The sequence below is a fragment of the Bison bison genome, unplaced genomic scaffold, assembly GCF_000754665.1.
Source record: "Bison bison bison isolate TAMUID 2011002044 unplaced genomic scaffold, Bison_UMD1.0 scf7180017864032, whole genome shotgun sequence".
NCBI classification, from domain to species: Eukaryota; Metazoa; Chordata; class Mammalia; order Artiodactyla; family Bovidae; genus Bison; species Bison bison.
Window position 1 is genome coordinate 1,116,566 of NW_011494604.1, and position 13,501 is coordinate 1,130,066.

The window sequence follows — 13,501 nt, forward strand, 5'->3', positions numbered from 1 at the left end:
CTATTTGTGCACAGTCCTTGGAATAACAGCAGCGTTTTGGGGGCTCCACTTTGTGCCTGACTTTGTTCTAAGCACTTTATGTGGATTCTTAAGGAATCCTCAGAACAGATACTATTATCCTTATTTCATGATTTCATGAATGAGGTAACTAAGCAGAGTGATGGAGTGGCTCGTCCAAGCTCCTGACAGGCAGCAGGGCCAGGCTTGGCCCCGGGCAGCAGCTCCCCTGAGTTCTGGCTGGAGCCCCTCCTGTTTTACCCAGGTGCCAGCATGGTGGACATTTATTGGCATTATTACTGCACGGGCACAGGATTAAAGAATTAGTTATCCAAAGACATGGAGGTTGAAAATGTGTATTTTCAGAATGAGAAAGGAGGATAAATTTTGTACACACACACACACACACACAAACCACCAGAATCCACAGAAAACAAACTGTTTGATTCTAAAGGCTGGAACTCTCAATCTTCTGTTCCATGGGTTCCCAGGGGCCCAGGAGATAAAACAGCACAGCCAAACCATGTTTGCATGTTGTCTTTTATTTCTTGGAAGCATTTTCACATCTCTGTCTCCATCTCTTACTTCAGTTCCAGCCCGTGCCCAGGAAGGCAGCTCCCCATTATTCTGTACTCATTGTCTTAACCTGGGCCTTCACACTCCTGTTTTCCTTTTCATTTGATAATAAGCATGTCCTCTCCTCCAGCCAGACATGTCTCGCTCTGCGTTGGGAGAAGGTTTCAACAAATGGCAATCTCATTTGTCACCAGAGCATAAAGTCTGTCTGCTTCCCTCCCCCTTCTCTAACCTTTTCTGGTTTCAAAATGCACTCATATCTTCTTGGAAGGATAAGGTTTATTATTTATTTTTTTAGAAAGTGTTCAGAACTGCTTGCTCTCCTAGACCAGGGGAGCATGTCAGTGGAGGCTCTGAGACAGGTTATTTTCTACCCTCGGGAACCCACTGCTCTGTCCCCACCCCACACACAGCCCCAGCCTGGTTCCTCCACCTTGTCCTGGGCTGGCGTCTCCCCATTTCCCACCTCTTCTCTCCTTGCCCCCCATGGAAAGGAGATCTTGTTAGCAGCTTTTGGTTCACCCTGGGTGTGCAGTCTCCACACTGAGGTTGATGGGGTAACTCTGGGGAAGGGAAGGCAGCCTCTGGGTACCCCTGGGCAACAGCTTCTCCAAATGCACGACCATAGGCCACTCTCCCAGCATGGTGGGGGCAGAGAGGCTCTTCCTGAGGGACCCCTCATGGACTGCCTCATCTCATGCCCCAACAAGATCTGGCAGTGCCTTTGTGCTTCCAGTTAGCTAAATTTTTTTTTTCAAAGTCTTTTCTGATTTTAAGGTTATTCAGTGAGGTATGTTATTACCAGAAAACTCAAATATTTAGTTAAAGGGAAAAGTGGCCCCCTTATCCCACTACCCAAGAATAATGTGTTGTGGCATTTGGCATTTCCTTACAGATTCCCCCCAACAGATAGCCAGCTCTGTGTGTGTTTTTCCCTGGTACCAGGTGTTTTAAGTCTTTACCAGGTTTCCTCCACATCCTGGTTTGTGGGTCGCAGTGTTCCCACCTTTCCTGCTGCCCTGCACTTCTTCCCTGGGCCTCTCCATTGGCTGCTCATGGCTTACGGCAGCCAAATGCAGAAGGATGAGGAGGATGGTCCAGCCTTCCTAGTTCTCCAGATGACTCTCAGAAGCCCAGGAAAGAAGGACCAAATGCTGCCCTGTGGCACGTGACTCTGGCGAGTGGGCAGAGCAGGGCAGGGCATCCCTGTGTTGGAGCGCCCCGGGGCTCTGGGGTGGTTGCAGTGATCCTGGCGGTTGTGCCGTCTTGTGCTCCCAGCAGCTGCATTTCTCATTCCGCTCTCTGCAGATTTCATGCTGCTGAGTTGGGCTTGGCAGGTAGAGTGTTCACAAGTGGCGATCAGTGTTGACCTGGCTATGCAGTTCTGCCTATGTATTTTTATACTAAGCAGAAGTGGATTGGAAACAAGCACAAAGTGTTCTTGACTTGTCCTGCTTTAAGTTGCCTCTTCTCTTCTCTGGCATGGGCGCCTCCCTCAGGCAAGGACCTGCTTTGTGTGCATTTCGCAGTCCTGGAGAGCCCGGGATTTAGGGTCACAGGATGGTAAGGGAATGGGAATGTCAGTGAACTGCCCCCAGCAGTTCCCTTTCAGTGTTGTTTTACCTCTAGGACAGGTGGAGTTACTGATGATGCTTGAACACCTTAGAGAACAGGGCCTCAGTGTTACTGAGTCCAAGCTCGCTCTGCTTGCCTCACGACAGGCCCACGATTCCGAGAGATGAGGTGTTGAGGCGAGGAAGAAACTTTAATCCGGGAGCCAACTGACCAAGAAGATGGCAGACTAGGGCTTCAAAATAACCATCTTGTCAGGGCCTGGTTGCCAGGTTCTTTTATGGATCAGAGATGAGGGGGAGGTGAGGAAATAAAGTAATAAGACTGTTCAATCGTTGCAAATGTCCCCTAGAGTGGCAAGCCTCAGGCAGGGAGGGGAATGTGTTGGTTTCACTTCCTTACAGTCCTTCACAGGAGGCAGGCCATTATGTATGTTTATAATAACAAAAAAGGGTTAAAGTCACTGAAGCTGATCCTGTGTAAACTTAAAATTAACCTTTCGCGGTTACATCGACTCATTCTGAGGGCCCACTCTTGATTGAGTGATTCTTATGATTTAAGTTATGAGTGATGTCCAGGGACACCTGGGTAGCATTTTATACATTTACAAAGTATCTCAAGGCCATTGTCTGTCTGGATGTACCTGCAGGGCAGATGAAGAAGGGCCTGCACGTATGTTGATAGATGTTTTAAGTCGGACTGGTTGCCTCAGCCCCTAGAGCTGAAAGGTGGAGGAAACGACTCAGAGCCAGGTATTCTGACTCCTAGTCTGGCTCTTTCTCTCTTATCTGCTGTAGATAGGAGGTTCTTACTTCTGTTGAGCTGAAGTTTCCTTCTCTGGAGCTTCCATCTGGTGTTGGTTCTCCTTTATGGGGCTGTAGAAAATCAATCTTACTTTCTCTTCGCACTACAGTGTGAAATGTTTGAAGAAAACTGTTATGTTCCCCTTGTCTCCTCTTCTCCTGGCTAGACACCTCCAGTTCCTTCAACGATTCTTCTCTCATTCCTGCATCGATTCAAAGAGTGTTTATCGCGTACCTGCCTTGTGGGAGGCGCAGGAAGTAGAGAGATGATCTAGAGGGAGCCCCTGTCTTTCAGGGGAGACACAGTAAAGGGCATGATTCAGTCATTGTGCCCTCTTACCGCTGTGCCTAGGTCTGCAGGCCCCTCCAGAAAGCAAACTTCCTACTGTCCACTGGGTGGGAGAGGGGCAGCCACGTGGCTGCTGGAGATCCCAAGGTCTCCCATTTCCAGTGCTGCGCCCCAGCCCCACTTCAAGGGGAGCCTCTGGTCCTCCGGAGCCTTTGCATGTTGGGGTAGTTCTTGGGTCCCTGCCCCCTCTGAGCACCCAGCACCTCTGGTTTCTGTCTTCTAAAAAAAGCAAACATTTTTTTGCTAAGTCAGTTTTCTAGCTTCTAAATTTGCATTGACCTCTTTTTCTCTCTTTGCTTTTGCTCCTGTGAGTTCATTACCTTTTTCTTTTTTAGCTCTTGTGATGTTATTTTAGTGGCTTTGGAGTGTGTCCTCCTCCATGTTTAATTAGAAAATTTTCAGTCACCTTCATTTACTTGTACTGCCACTAAGGCATGGCTTCTCCATTCTCTGTGTGTACTCTTGCTGGATTTTTAAAAATTATTTTAATTTTAGAATAGATTCCATTCACATAATTTAAATAATTTTTTAAAAGATACTTAAAAATTATGCATTGACGTCTTCCTTTTACCTGTTTCCTCCATCCTATTCTCCCTCCCACCCCCTAGAGGTAGCAACTTTAATTAGTTTCCTTATGCTGACGCATGCAAATATGAATAAGTATTTTTTATCTCTCTCTATTTTATGCAAAAGTTACCATATTATGGCCTGTTGTGTCTGACCCTGCGGTCTACATGAGAGTGTAGGGAGCTTCGTTGTCCCCCTGCACCATGCTCAGCCCTCTGGGGTCCTGATGGACTGCAGTTTACCTAAGCAGTTCGTATACCAGTGGGTACTGGGTTCTTCCAGTCTTTGCTATAACAAATCATCTCTAATAAATACCTTGGAATGTGTATAATTCTGACCATGTCCAGGTATATTGAAAAAATAAATTCCCTGAAGTGGAATTGGGGATGCTTTCAGGAACTGGTATTGAGTCTGTGTATGGGAGCCTAGGTTTCCTGGTGTTGGGAATGCTGAATGGCTGGCGGTGACTCATTCTAAAGCTTGATTTTGCCATCAGCCCCGTCTAACATTGGATGTACATGGGCTCAGAGTGGTTTGACCCTCTCCCTGCTACTCCCCATTGCTGAGACCACCAGTGGGGCCTAGTCAAGAGCACCAGAGAGGGTTTCTGAAGGTGCTGTCAGACCCAGGCTCTGCCGTGGGGCAGGGGTGGCAGGTTCCACCGCGTCAGCCACACGGGAGGATGGCAGCTTCCATTGTTTGGGCCACATTGCTCTCATGACTTGTCAGTCCTGGCCGCTGGAACTTTGCACTTTTTCTTTTTTACTGTAGGCTCTCAAAGGCAGGAAGCAATGGTTGTCTTTTCACATTTGTCACCTTAAAGGGTATTTTTTCAAAGTAACGATTAAGGTGGCTCTGGCAAAGGTGTTCATAAAGCATCAGGGAGTTTGTGTCACTGGCAGACTTACCCTTGGCTTTGAAGCAAGAGAGGGCAGCTGTGAGCCTCCCCCACTGTAACAGCTGGTGATGTATATGTCAGCACACAACTGTCCCAGGTGGGGCAGGCTCCAGGGAGGTGGGCCACCACCCTGAGGTTTTGCAGCTCATGGTGGCAACAGGGATTTGACCTGACCTCTGAGCCTGGCCCTTTCTGCTAGAACATTCAGAGAACTTTGTTCCTGGTCTTGAGGAAGGGTTCCTACTGTGGGTGTGTTCTCATAGATAGGGAGCCCCCAGCCTTGTTCCCCTGGGCCCCACTCTTTCTCATTACGACCCTCCTCCCACACTGGTTGGTGAACACCTCTCAATCCCCTCTCCACCCCAAGTCCTTCCCTGATACTTGGTCTTTCTCAAGACCCCTGGCCTCTCTCTCTCCTCCTCACCCACCACCCCTCCCCTCTTATTCCCTCTACTTCTTACCCCTCACCCTGTGGGCACCACTCAGCACAACAGTTAGCTTTGTCAGAGGTCACTCTTTGTTGCCATAGTTTATATTCTTGCCAGTTGGCTAAAGTTTTAGATGCTAGTGAATCCCCCCACCCCACCCTGATCATGGGGAGGAAGTGAGGTTTCCTGACCTGCCTAGAGAGCCACAGCTGGAAGCCACTGTTTGCCAGAGGATATCAGCTGAGCACCTCTGGGCTCTTGAGGGGATGATGGAGGTGGGCAGGGCCGAGGAGTCCCCCACCCCCTGCTCCCCCTGGGGGGTCACAGGGAGCCCCTGAAGCAGGCTGTGTGAGCCAGTGGGGGTGAGGGCTTCACCAGCCCCGGAGTGTGCTCTGAGCTCTGCCTGTTTTTGGTCTTCCAGTCCGCAGCCGCCACAGCCCCAGGTCCCCGAGACTCCCTGGGCAGATGAGGGCGGCTCCGTTTATCACCTGAGCGATGAAGACTTTGACCAGTTTGTGAAGGAACACTCCTCTGTGCTCGTCATGTTCCACGCCCCATGTGAGTGGAACCTTGCTCCTCCCCGCCACAGCCTCTCTCCCTCGGCTCAGAGTGGACACCTCTCTGAGCCTTTAGCTGTTTACCTAGAGCAGCAGTCATCCCTTAGCTTGCAGGTGAGGACACTGAGGCCCTGAGAGAGCCTGTATCTTGTCTAGTAGTTGAAAGGGCACAGTGAAGCCAGGGCTGGAGCCTCAGTCCCCACAGCACCTAGAACCCCTTCTTTCTGTTTCACCTGGTATCCATCACAGCCTGCAGTGGCTGTTGTGGATCAAGGGAAGAAAAACTGAATCCTGTAATAAACGTTTGCAATATTGACCGACAACCCTGTAGCTCAGGGTTTTTCTAGGCCAGTGTCCTTCCCATTCCCATGAAGGATAGAAATGGATTGTAATTCCTTTCTAAGAGAGAGAAGGCTGCTCCTGGAAAGATGAGCAAGGGATGACAACCCCTGGCCACAGAGTTCCTGGGAGCAGCTTCTGGGAAAAGCGGGCCCATCCTAATGGGTAATGAAGCTGGGTCCCCAGCACCCTGGGACAGGATACATGTGTGGGGTGCTCTTCTCCTATAGCTTCTTGCCAGCTCTTCAGCCCAGTGATGGTGGGTAAGGGATTGTGAAAGAGGAGAAGAAGCAAAAATAACTTCTGCACAGATCAGTGTCATAATTGCCAGTCCACAGAGGCATCTTTAGTGGGAGATTACTTTATTAATTGTCTTAGTCATAGAGATCTTTCTGCTGTTGATTGTGATTTGCTCTGTGGCGACAAAGTGGCTGCCCACAGGGCCATCTCCTTCTGTCTCACCCACAGTGCTGCAAAGCAAATACAATTAACTCCACTTTACAGACCAGTAGACAGTCATATGGAGAAATGGCACTGCTCTTTGAGTCCTATACCGCTGAGCCCTGGCCTTCCCACACTCTGCTTCCCTGCAGTATCACAGGGGTTTGGTTAATTAGCAATTGTTCATAAGTAGACCACTCCTGGGGATTTCCCCAAGTCCGTCTTATAAGTGCCAAATTCTGAAGAGAATCCAAAGGAAAATTATTGGCCTTTCTCCTGGAAAACGACCCCCCCAAAACCCTTTAAAAAACCCCCAAATTTCAAAGGGCTTCTGATTAATGGCAGTGACAGAGAGGGCCCTAGGAGCATGTCACCCCAGCCCTGCCAAGGCTCAGTCCCTGTGGCTGGAGGAACCCTGATGAATGAACATCCTCCAGATAGCACGGCAGCCCTCTGCCTGCTGAGATACACTCTCCCAGCCAGTCTCAGATTTGCTAATGAAAGCAAGTCTTACGGGAAGTCAGGCTGCATCCAGAGCTGAACCCACCCTGCCCCAGTTCCTGCCCCAGTGGTAGAGGCAGAACCCGGGCTCACTGTTTTCAGTTCCTTCCTGGGAACTTCACCCCGCATGTCGGTGCTTCTTGTCTGTGCCAGAGAGAGCCCTCTGGCTCCTGGAAGATTACAGAGTGGTTTGACAGTGCTTAATGCATCAGAGCATGAAAAGTACGTGTTCCCTTTGATGAATCCTAACATGTACCTGACAGATTGGAATTGTTTAATAATTGTTTATTAGTTGTTGTTTAGTCCATAAATCATGTCTGAGGCTTTGCAACCTCCTGGATTGCAGCCCACCAGGTTTCCTCTATCCATGGGATTTTTCAGCCAAGAATACTGTAGTGGGTTGCCATTTCCTCCTGCAGGGGATCTTCCCAACCCAGGGATCGAACCCACATCTCCTTCATTGGCAGGCAGATTCTTTACTGCTGAGCCACTGCTGCTGCTGCTGCTGCTGCTGCTAAGTCACTTCAGTCGTGTCCAACTCTGTGCGACCCCATAGACAGCAGCCTACCAGGATCCCCCATCCCTGGGATTCTCCAGGCAAGATCACTGGAGTGGGTTGCCATTTCCTTCTCCAGTGCATGAAAGTGGAAAGTGAAAGTAGGAAGTCACTTGGTCATGTCCGACTCTCAGCGACCCCTTGGACTGTAGCCCACCGGGCTCCTCCGTCCATGGGATTTTCCAGGCAAGAGTACTGGAGTGGATTGCCATTGCCTTCTCTGGCTGAGCCACTAGGGAAACCCAATTGTTTATTAAGCCCCCCCCCTTTTTTTTTTATAGAACCCTGTTTGCAAACTGGGAAAATTTTTGTCTGTATTCTTTCTTGTACTCTTAGGTTGTAAGGAATTCATTGTAGTAGCAGATGCTGGCAGGGTCTGGGCCCCGGAGCCTGGCTATTGAGTTCTTCCCTGCCCTCTCCCCTTGCAATGCACCCACCTGGCTCCCTGAACCAGAGTGATCATCACTTCCGCATCTAAGTCATCTATGGGCATAGAGTAAGGGCTTAATGAATGAGAAAACGAACAAATGAGGTTGTTGAGACCTAAATTAGAAAATGAGAACTAGAAACCAGATGGCAGCCTTTTGTTTCCCCATTAGTCATTGTGAATGAGTATTATGAATACCAGCCCTGTTGAGGCTGTTCCAGCTTCAGACTTAACAAATGAAAAGAGCTGAGATTTTGCTTGTTCAGTTCAGTCGCTCAGTCGTGTCCGACTCTTTGCAACCCCATGAACCACAGTACCCCAGGTCTCCCTGTCCATCACTAATTCCTGGAGTTTATTCAAACCCATATCCATTGGATCAGTGATGCCATCCTACCATCTCATCCTCTGTCATCCCCTTCTTCCGCCTTCAATCTTTCCCAACATCAGGTCTTTTCAAATGAGTCAGCTCTTCACACCAGGTGGCCAAAGAATTGGAGTTTCGCTTGTTAGGTGTCTGCAGATCACAGACCCTACATTCTCTAACAAGGTGTTTGCCTGTCCCCTGCGCACGTGTGCACGTGTGTGTGTGTTTCTGCTGGACTATCAGAGTGACAGGGCCAGGGCAAAAGCCCGAGGTGAAGCTCCCTGAGGAACTGCCCATTTAAATTCCCATCTGATGGATGTGGCTCCACATTAAATAATCTCTCTACAGAGTCCTCCTTCTCTATCTAGGTGCCTGGGCTTTAGAAGGGATGGAATGCACACTGTTTCGAGGGGAATCTGAGCCCAGGAGGTTGACAGACAGCAGGGTCCCTTAGCTGCCTAGCTGTGTATCTTATACTGGAGTGCTCCCGAGAACCCACCCTGATCAGGAGACCACTTCTGTGATATTTGAGGGACCTAGAGAAAAGGACAAATGTCAGAAGGCCGGAGATTGCGCTGCTGGCTCAGGGTTCCCAAGCAAATATTTAAAAAAACGTGAGTTCTGGAAATCACAGTATTATAGGTGCCAATCCCAGACCATATAGGGAGTGGTTAAGAAACAGACCATTTTGGAGACCTAGGAACACTAGTTGGGATCTATCAACATAGAAGACCACGGATTCTACTCAGGATTGTCATAAGCTTGGTTTGTTTCCTAGTATGGGATTGCCAGGTTGATGAGTTAGTGTGTCTTTCTTTTATCAAAGGTGAGTTGCTATTTTCCCAAGTGCCATTGGGAGAACTGGGCAGGGTGGGGCCACCCCGAGCGGAACACCTCCCTTGGTGCTATGTGACTGTGAGTTTGGCCTGGTTCTGTCTAGAGGGTGCTACTTGTTTTTTAATCAGCACTTTTGTTGAAACTATAAAAAAAAAAAAAACAAGGCAAACTTTCAAATCTACAAGGGTTAGAATTAGAGAAAGGAAAGCTAGTTAAAATACTGAGCAACTGCATGAAGATTTTAAAAGATCCCCACAGACTGAAATAGTGGAAGTCAAATTATAAAGCTGAATTTATCTTTATGATTTTCTGCTAATTAAAAAGGGAGTGCATATATGTTTTATAAAGGGATAATATAGGAAAGTACAGAGAAGAAGATTAACCTTGTTCCTGGTACAGATTCCCAGGAAGAGCCATGGTCCCTCTTTGCCGTGTTATTTCTTTACAGAGGAAGTGCTCAATGTTAGTTTCCGTCAGAGTCCCACTTGCCTGGAACCTTAATCAAGTGCCTGTGGGACTGCACTCCTGGGTTCTTGGCAGGAGAGGCGCCTGGTATTATCAAACACCTCCATGGCCCCCCTGCTTCTTTACCCTCTTTTCCAGCTTTCCTGCCACGCAATTCCCATCTCAGCCTTTTCCTCCATCTCCCTCCCAGCTGGAGTCCTGGAGAAATCCCACACAGATTTTTCTGCAGCTTGTACTCCTGATGCCCGAGTTGTCATTGAACAAATAAACTCAGCCTGGCCACAACGAGGGAACAGTCACAACAAGGGAACGGGGTGCTGAGACTCACAAGCAGGTGTGCCCCCAGAGCCCACTGTCCAGGTCTGGGCCACCTCCAAGGAACAGTGTGTTGCAAGCAGTGGGCTCCTAGAGGGGTCGTGCCCCATGCGGGGCAAGGACAGAGCCCAGTCCCCTCTGCTCTCCATGTGGCCCTTGACACGGGGCTCTGAGTGGTTGGGGGGAGGTCACAGCCCCAGGCCCAGTCCTGTGATCCGCAGAGCAGTAAATAGTATCTGAAGAGGGCGAGGTAGCAGGACCCCAGTAGCCAGCGCTCCGTGGTTTCTTTCTGCAGCATCCGAATGAGAAAAGTCACTGCCCGTTGTCACTCATCTCTCTTCACTGTTTGCTTTGCTGCTGTAATGAGTACCAGCTCCTCCCTCTCTGTGTGCCTGCAGCCCGGCTAACGCAGGGAAGGACATGCTGCTGTAATGCCCCCCGCCCCCCGGAGTGACTGTCACTCACATGGGGAGATAGAAGGAACAAAGTGGGGCTCCAAGGAGGGGGGTCTGAGGAGCAGCCTGTCTCTCCCACGGGGGTCCTGGGGCCTAAGGAGAAGCTGCTGGGGAATCAGAGCACCCTTGCTGCCCCTTCCCCAGGGCAATGGCAGCCTGCCCACAGCCCTGCCCCATTTCTTGGCAGCAGCCCGCCCAGGATGAGAGGTTTTCTTTGCCATAACTCCTGGTAGCAGGTATGTGCCAGAGATTCTGGGCCCAGCCTGCCTTCAGGAGCTGGGCTGCCTGTCTGGATTCAGTATCAGACCCCTGTCAGACCCCAGAATTTCTGCTGTTTATTTCATTTATGTCTACTCCAAGTAATATGTGATCCCTGGAACAGTACAGAGAAATATAAACAAGGAAAAAAACTATGTATAATCCCATTATTCAGAAGCAGCCACTTTCTTTTTGTCATCATTCTTTCTAGTTGCTTTTTCTTTTTTATTTTTCCCTTGTTTTCAACTTTAAAAAAAATTAACATAAAGTTAAATTGACTTTTTTTCCTAATATATGTAGATTTGCGTAACCATCTTGCCATAAAACTCCTTTGTGTGATCACTCTTATTTTTTAAGGGCACAAATAATTTAAGAACAATGTTAACATTCTTGTTATTGGGGGCACAAAGTTCAAGGGATACATAGAATATAGTGTAAGCAGTGACAGTCCCCTCCCCACCGGGCCCCCCTTCTCAGGGTTGACCAGTGCTGACTGTTAGTTGTCCCTTTCCCTCCTGTGCTTCTTCCTGAATAACAGGGATCGTTTCTTACCCATTTTCCTGTGATTTGCATTTTTTTTCACTTATCACTATATAGGTCTTGAATATATTTTTGTGTAAATGTAAGATGTTAGTATATAAATCTACCGCAGTCTTTTAAACTAGTAAATAGTATTTTATAATTTACATACGCTATGGATTTTAAACCATCCCATCATAGACATCTATCTCCAGTATTTGTCCAGACAACACAGTAAACCTTTATAAACACATGTATTAGGGAACATGTCTAAAGGTTGAGATGTGTTAGGCTCCCGGAAGGGAGGGTGCTAGGCCCTGTGTTAAGTGTGCTTGAGCCTTGATAGATGCCACCCACTTCTCTCCAGGAAGGGCTCACCACACCCGGTGAGCAGTGCGTGACAGAGCCTGCCTCCTCGCCAGCCCTGAATACTATCAGCCGTTTATATTCCTGCTAGATGGGGCAATGGCACAACTTGTCCACAGCTCCCAGGCCTCCAGGGAAGTGAGCATCACTTCACGTGGTAATCAGCCTTTCGTACTTCTGTGAGCCAACTGTTCATTCCCTTTGCCCGTTGTTCTATGGGTTGTCTTTTTCTTCTTGACCTAGAGCTCCATACTTAGGGTTATTAATTTATCTATTTTCTGTGTTCCAGATGTTCCCTGTTGGTCTGTTGCTTACTTTTGGTCTATGCTGCCTTTTCATTGTACAACAGCATTACCTTTTTATAGTCACATACAAGCTAGAATGTTTATTGAGCACTTGGTGTGGATCAAGCATTGTTCTAAGCACTTTCCATATATGAACACATTTAATCTTCACAAGAAGTCCTATGAAGTGGGTATCATGATTATCTCCATTTTATAGCTTGGGAAAGGGAGGCACCAAAAGGTTGAGAAGCTTGCCAGAGGTCATATATCCAAAAAGGTAGGGCCAGGGAAAAACCCAGGTCCTAGGGCCACAGCCTGCAAGGACCAAGCCCTCTGAGAACCTGCCCTTTCCCTCTTGACCTCTGGGATATCCATCCCCGGGATGTAAAAATAGTGTCCTAGGACTTCTGGGTGGTGCTAATGGTAAAGAATCCAGCTGCCAGTGCAGGAGACAAAAGATGCAGGTTCCATCCCTGGGTTGGGAAGATCCCTTGGAGGAGGGCATAGCAACCCACTCCAGTATTCCCTGGAGAATCCCATGGACAGAGGAGCCTGGCGGGCTACAATCCATAGTGTCTCAAAGATTCAGACAAGACTGAAGCAACTTAGCACAAATCTATTTTGTGATATTTTTGTTTTTCTCATTTTGCTTTTTAATTCATCTGGCTTTTTCATTTGTTTTGCCAGGTGGGAGGAAGGGATTTCATTTTAAGTTCTTTTTTCCATGCTTTTTCATTTATATTTTTCTTAACATAATACAAGATAATGTTATTAAAAATGCTTATTTGTTCATACTTTTGTGGTCACATAATATTCCATTATATAACGGCACCATAAATTACCTAACCAGCCCCATAATGTTGGAGGTTTGAGTTGTTTACTGTATTTCCCCTTATAAATCATGCTGCAGAGGGTAATTTTCGTGTATAAATATTTGTCCACATGTCAGATTATCTCCTTAGGATAGAAGCCTGGAAGAAAAAATTTTACAGCTTGTTATTTACATTTTATACTAATGTAAAGGAAGGGGGGAAAAATCCCATGCTTTCTCTTTAAACGAGAAAGATGAGCCATTCATCAGGATGTGTCTGCCCCAGAGTGTCTGAGTGTCTACAGTCAGCTTTGGTGCAGGTACAGCTGGAAGCCTTGAAAGAGCCCTGAGGTCTCTAGGGGGGGACCTGTCACAGTGTTAAATGTTAAAGCATTAGTGTTTCTGCTAGCATCTTTAGCAGCCCCACCTCCCTGGCTTGTCCAAGCCAAGGTCCAGGCAAGGCAGCAGGAATGTGGGTAGGAAAATCCAGGTTCCTCTCGAGTGCCAGGTACTAGGAGCTTTCTAGAATAATCTGGTCCCCTGGAAGATTCTGGTTACAAGAGCCAGGAAAGTCTCCATTGCTGGTCTGTAATAAAATCCTAGGTGTAACTGAAGTTAATGGAATCCAGAGGAATGCGAAGGTCTGAGGTTGACGGGAGGCCAGCATTCCCACAGCCAGAAAAGAGTGGTCGCGGAGCTGCTGGGCATCCTCTTTGCCAGGTCGTGAAAATCGGTGTAAGTGTACTTACACAGCTGATAAAAACCCAACAAGGAAGTTTGGCAGTAAAACTTAATGGCCCATCAAATCACAATCAG

At 48.0% G+C, this 13,501-nt stretch overlaps 1 protein-coding gene across 1 annotated transcript in view; it reads left to right on the forward strand.

Moving 5' to 3' along the window:
- Window positions 1-13,501, forward strand: part of PDIA5 (protein disulfide isomerase family A, member 5) — a 93,037-nt gene that overhangs the window by 53,222 nt on the left and 26,314 nt on the right. Inside the window, exon 11 of the mRNA XM_010834268.1 lies at window positions 5,612-5,748. Coding sequence (XP_010832570.1) covers window positions 5,612-5,748 — 137 coding nt within the window. The remainder of the gene's footprint in view (window positions 1-5,611; window positions 5,749-13,501) is intronic.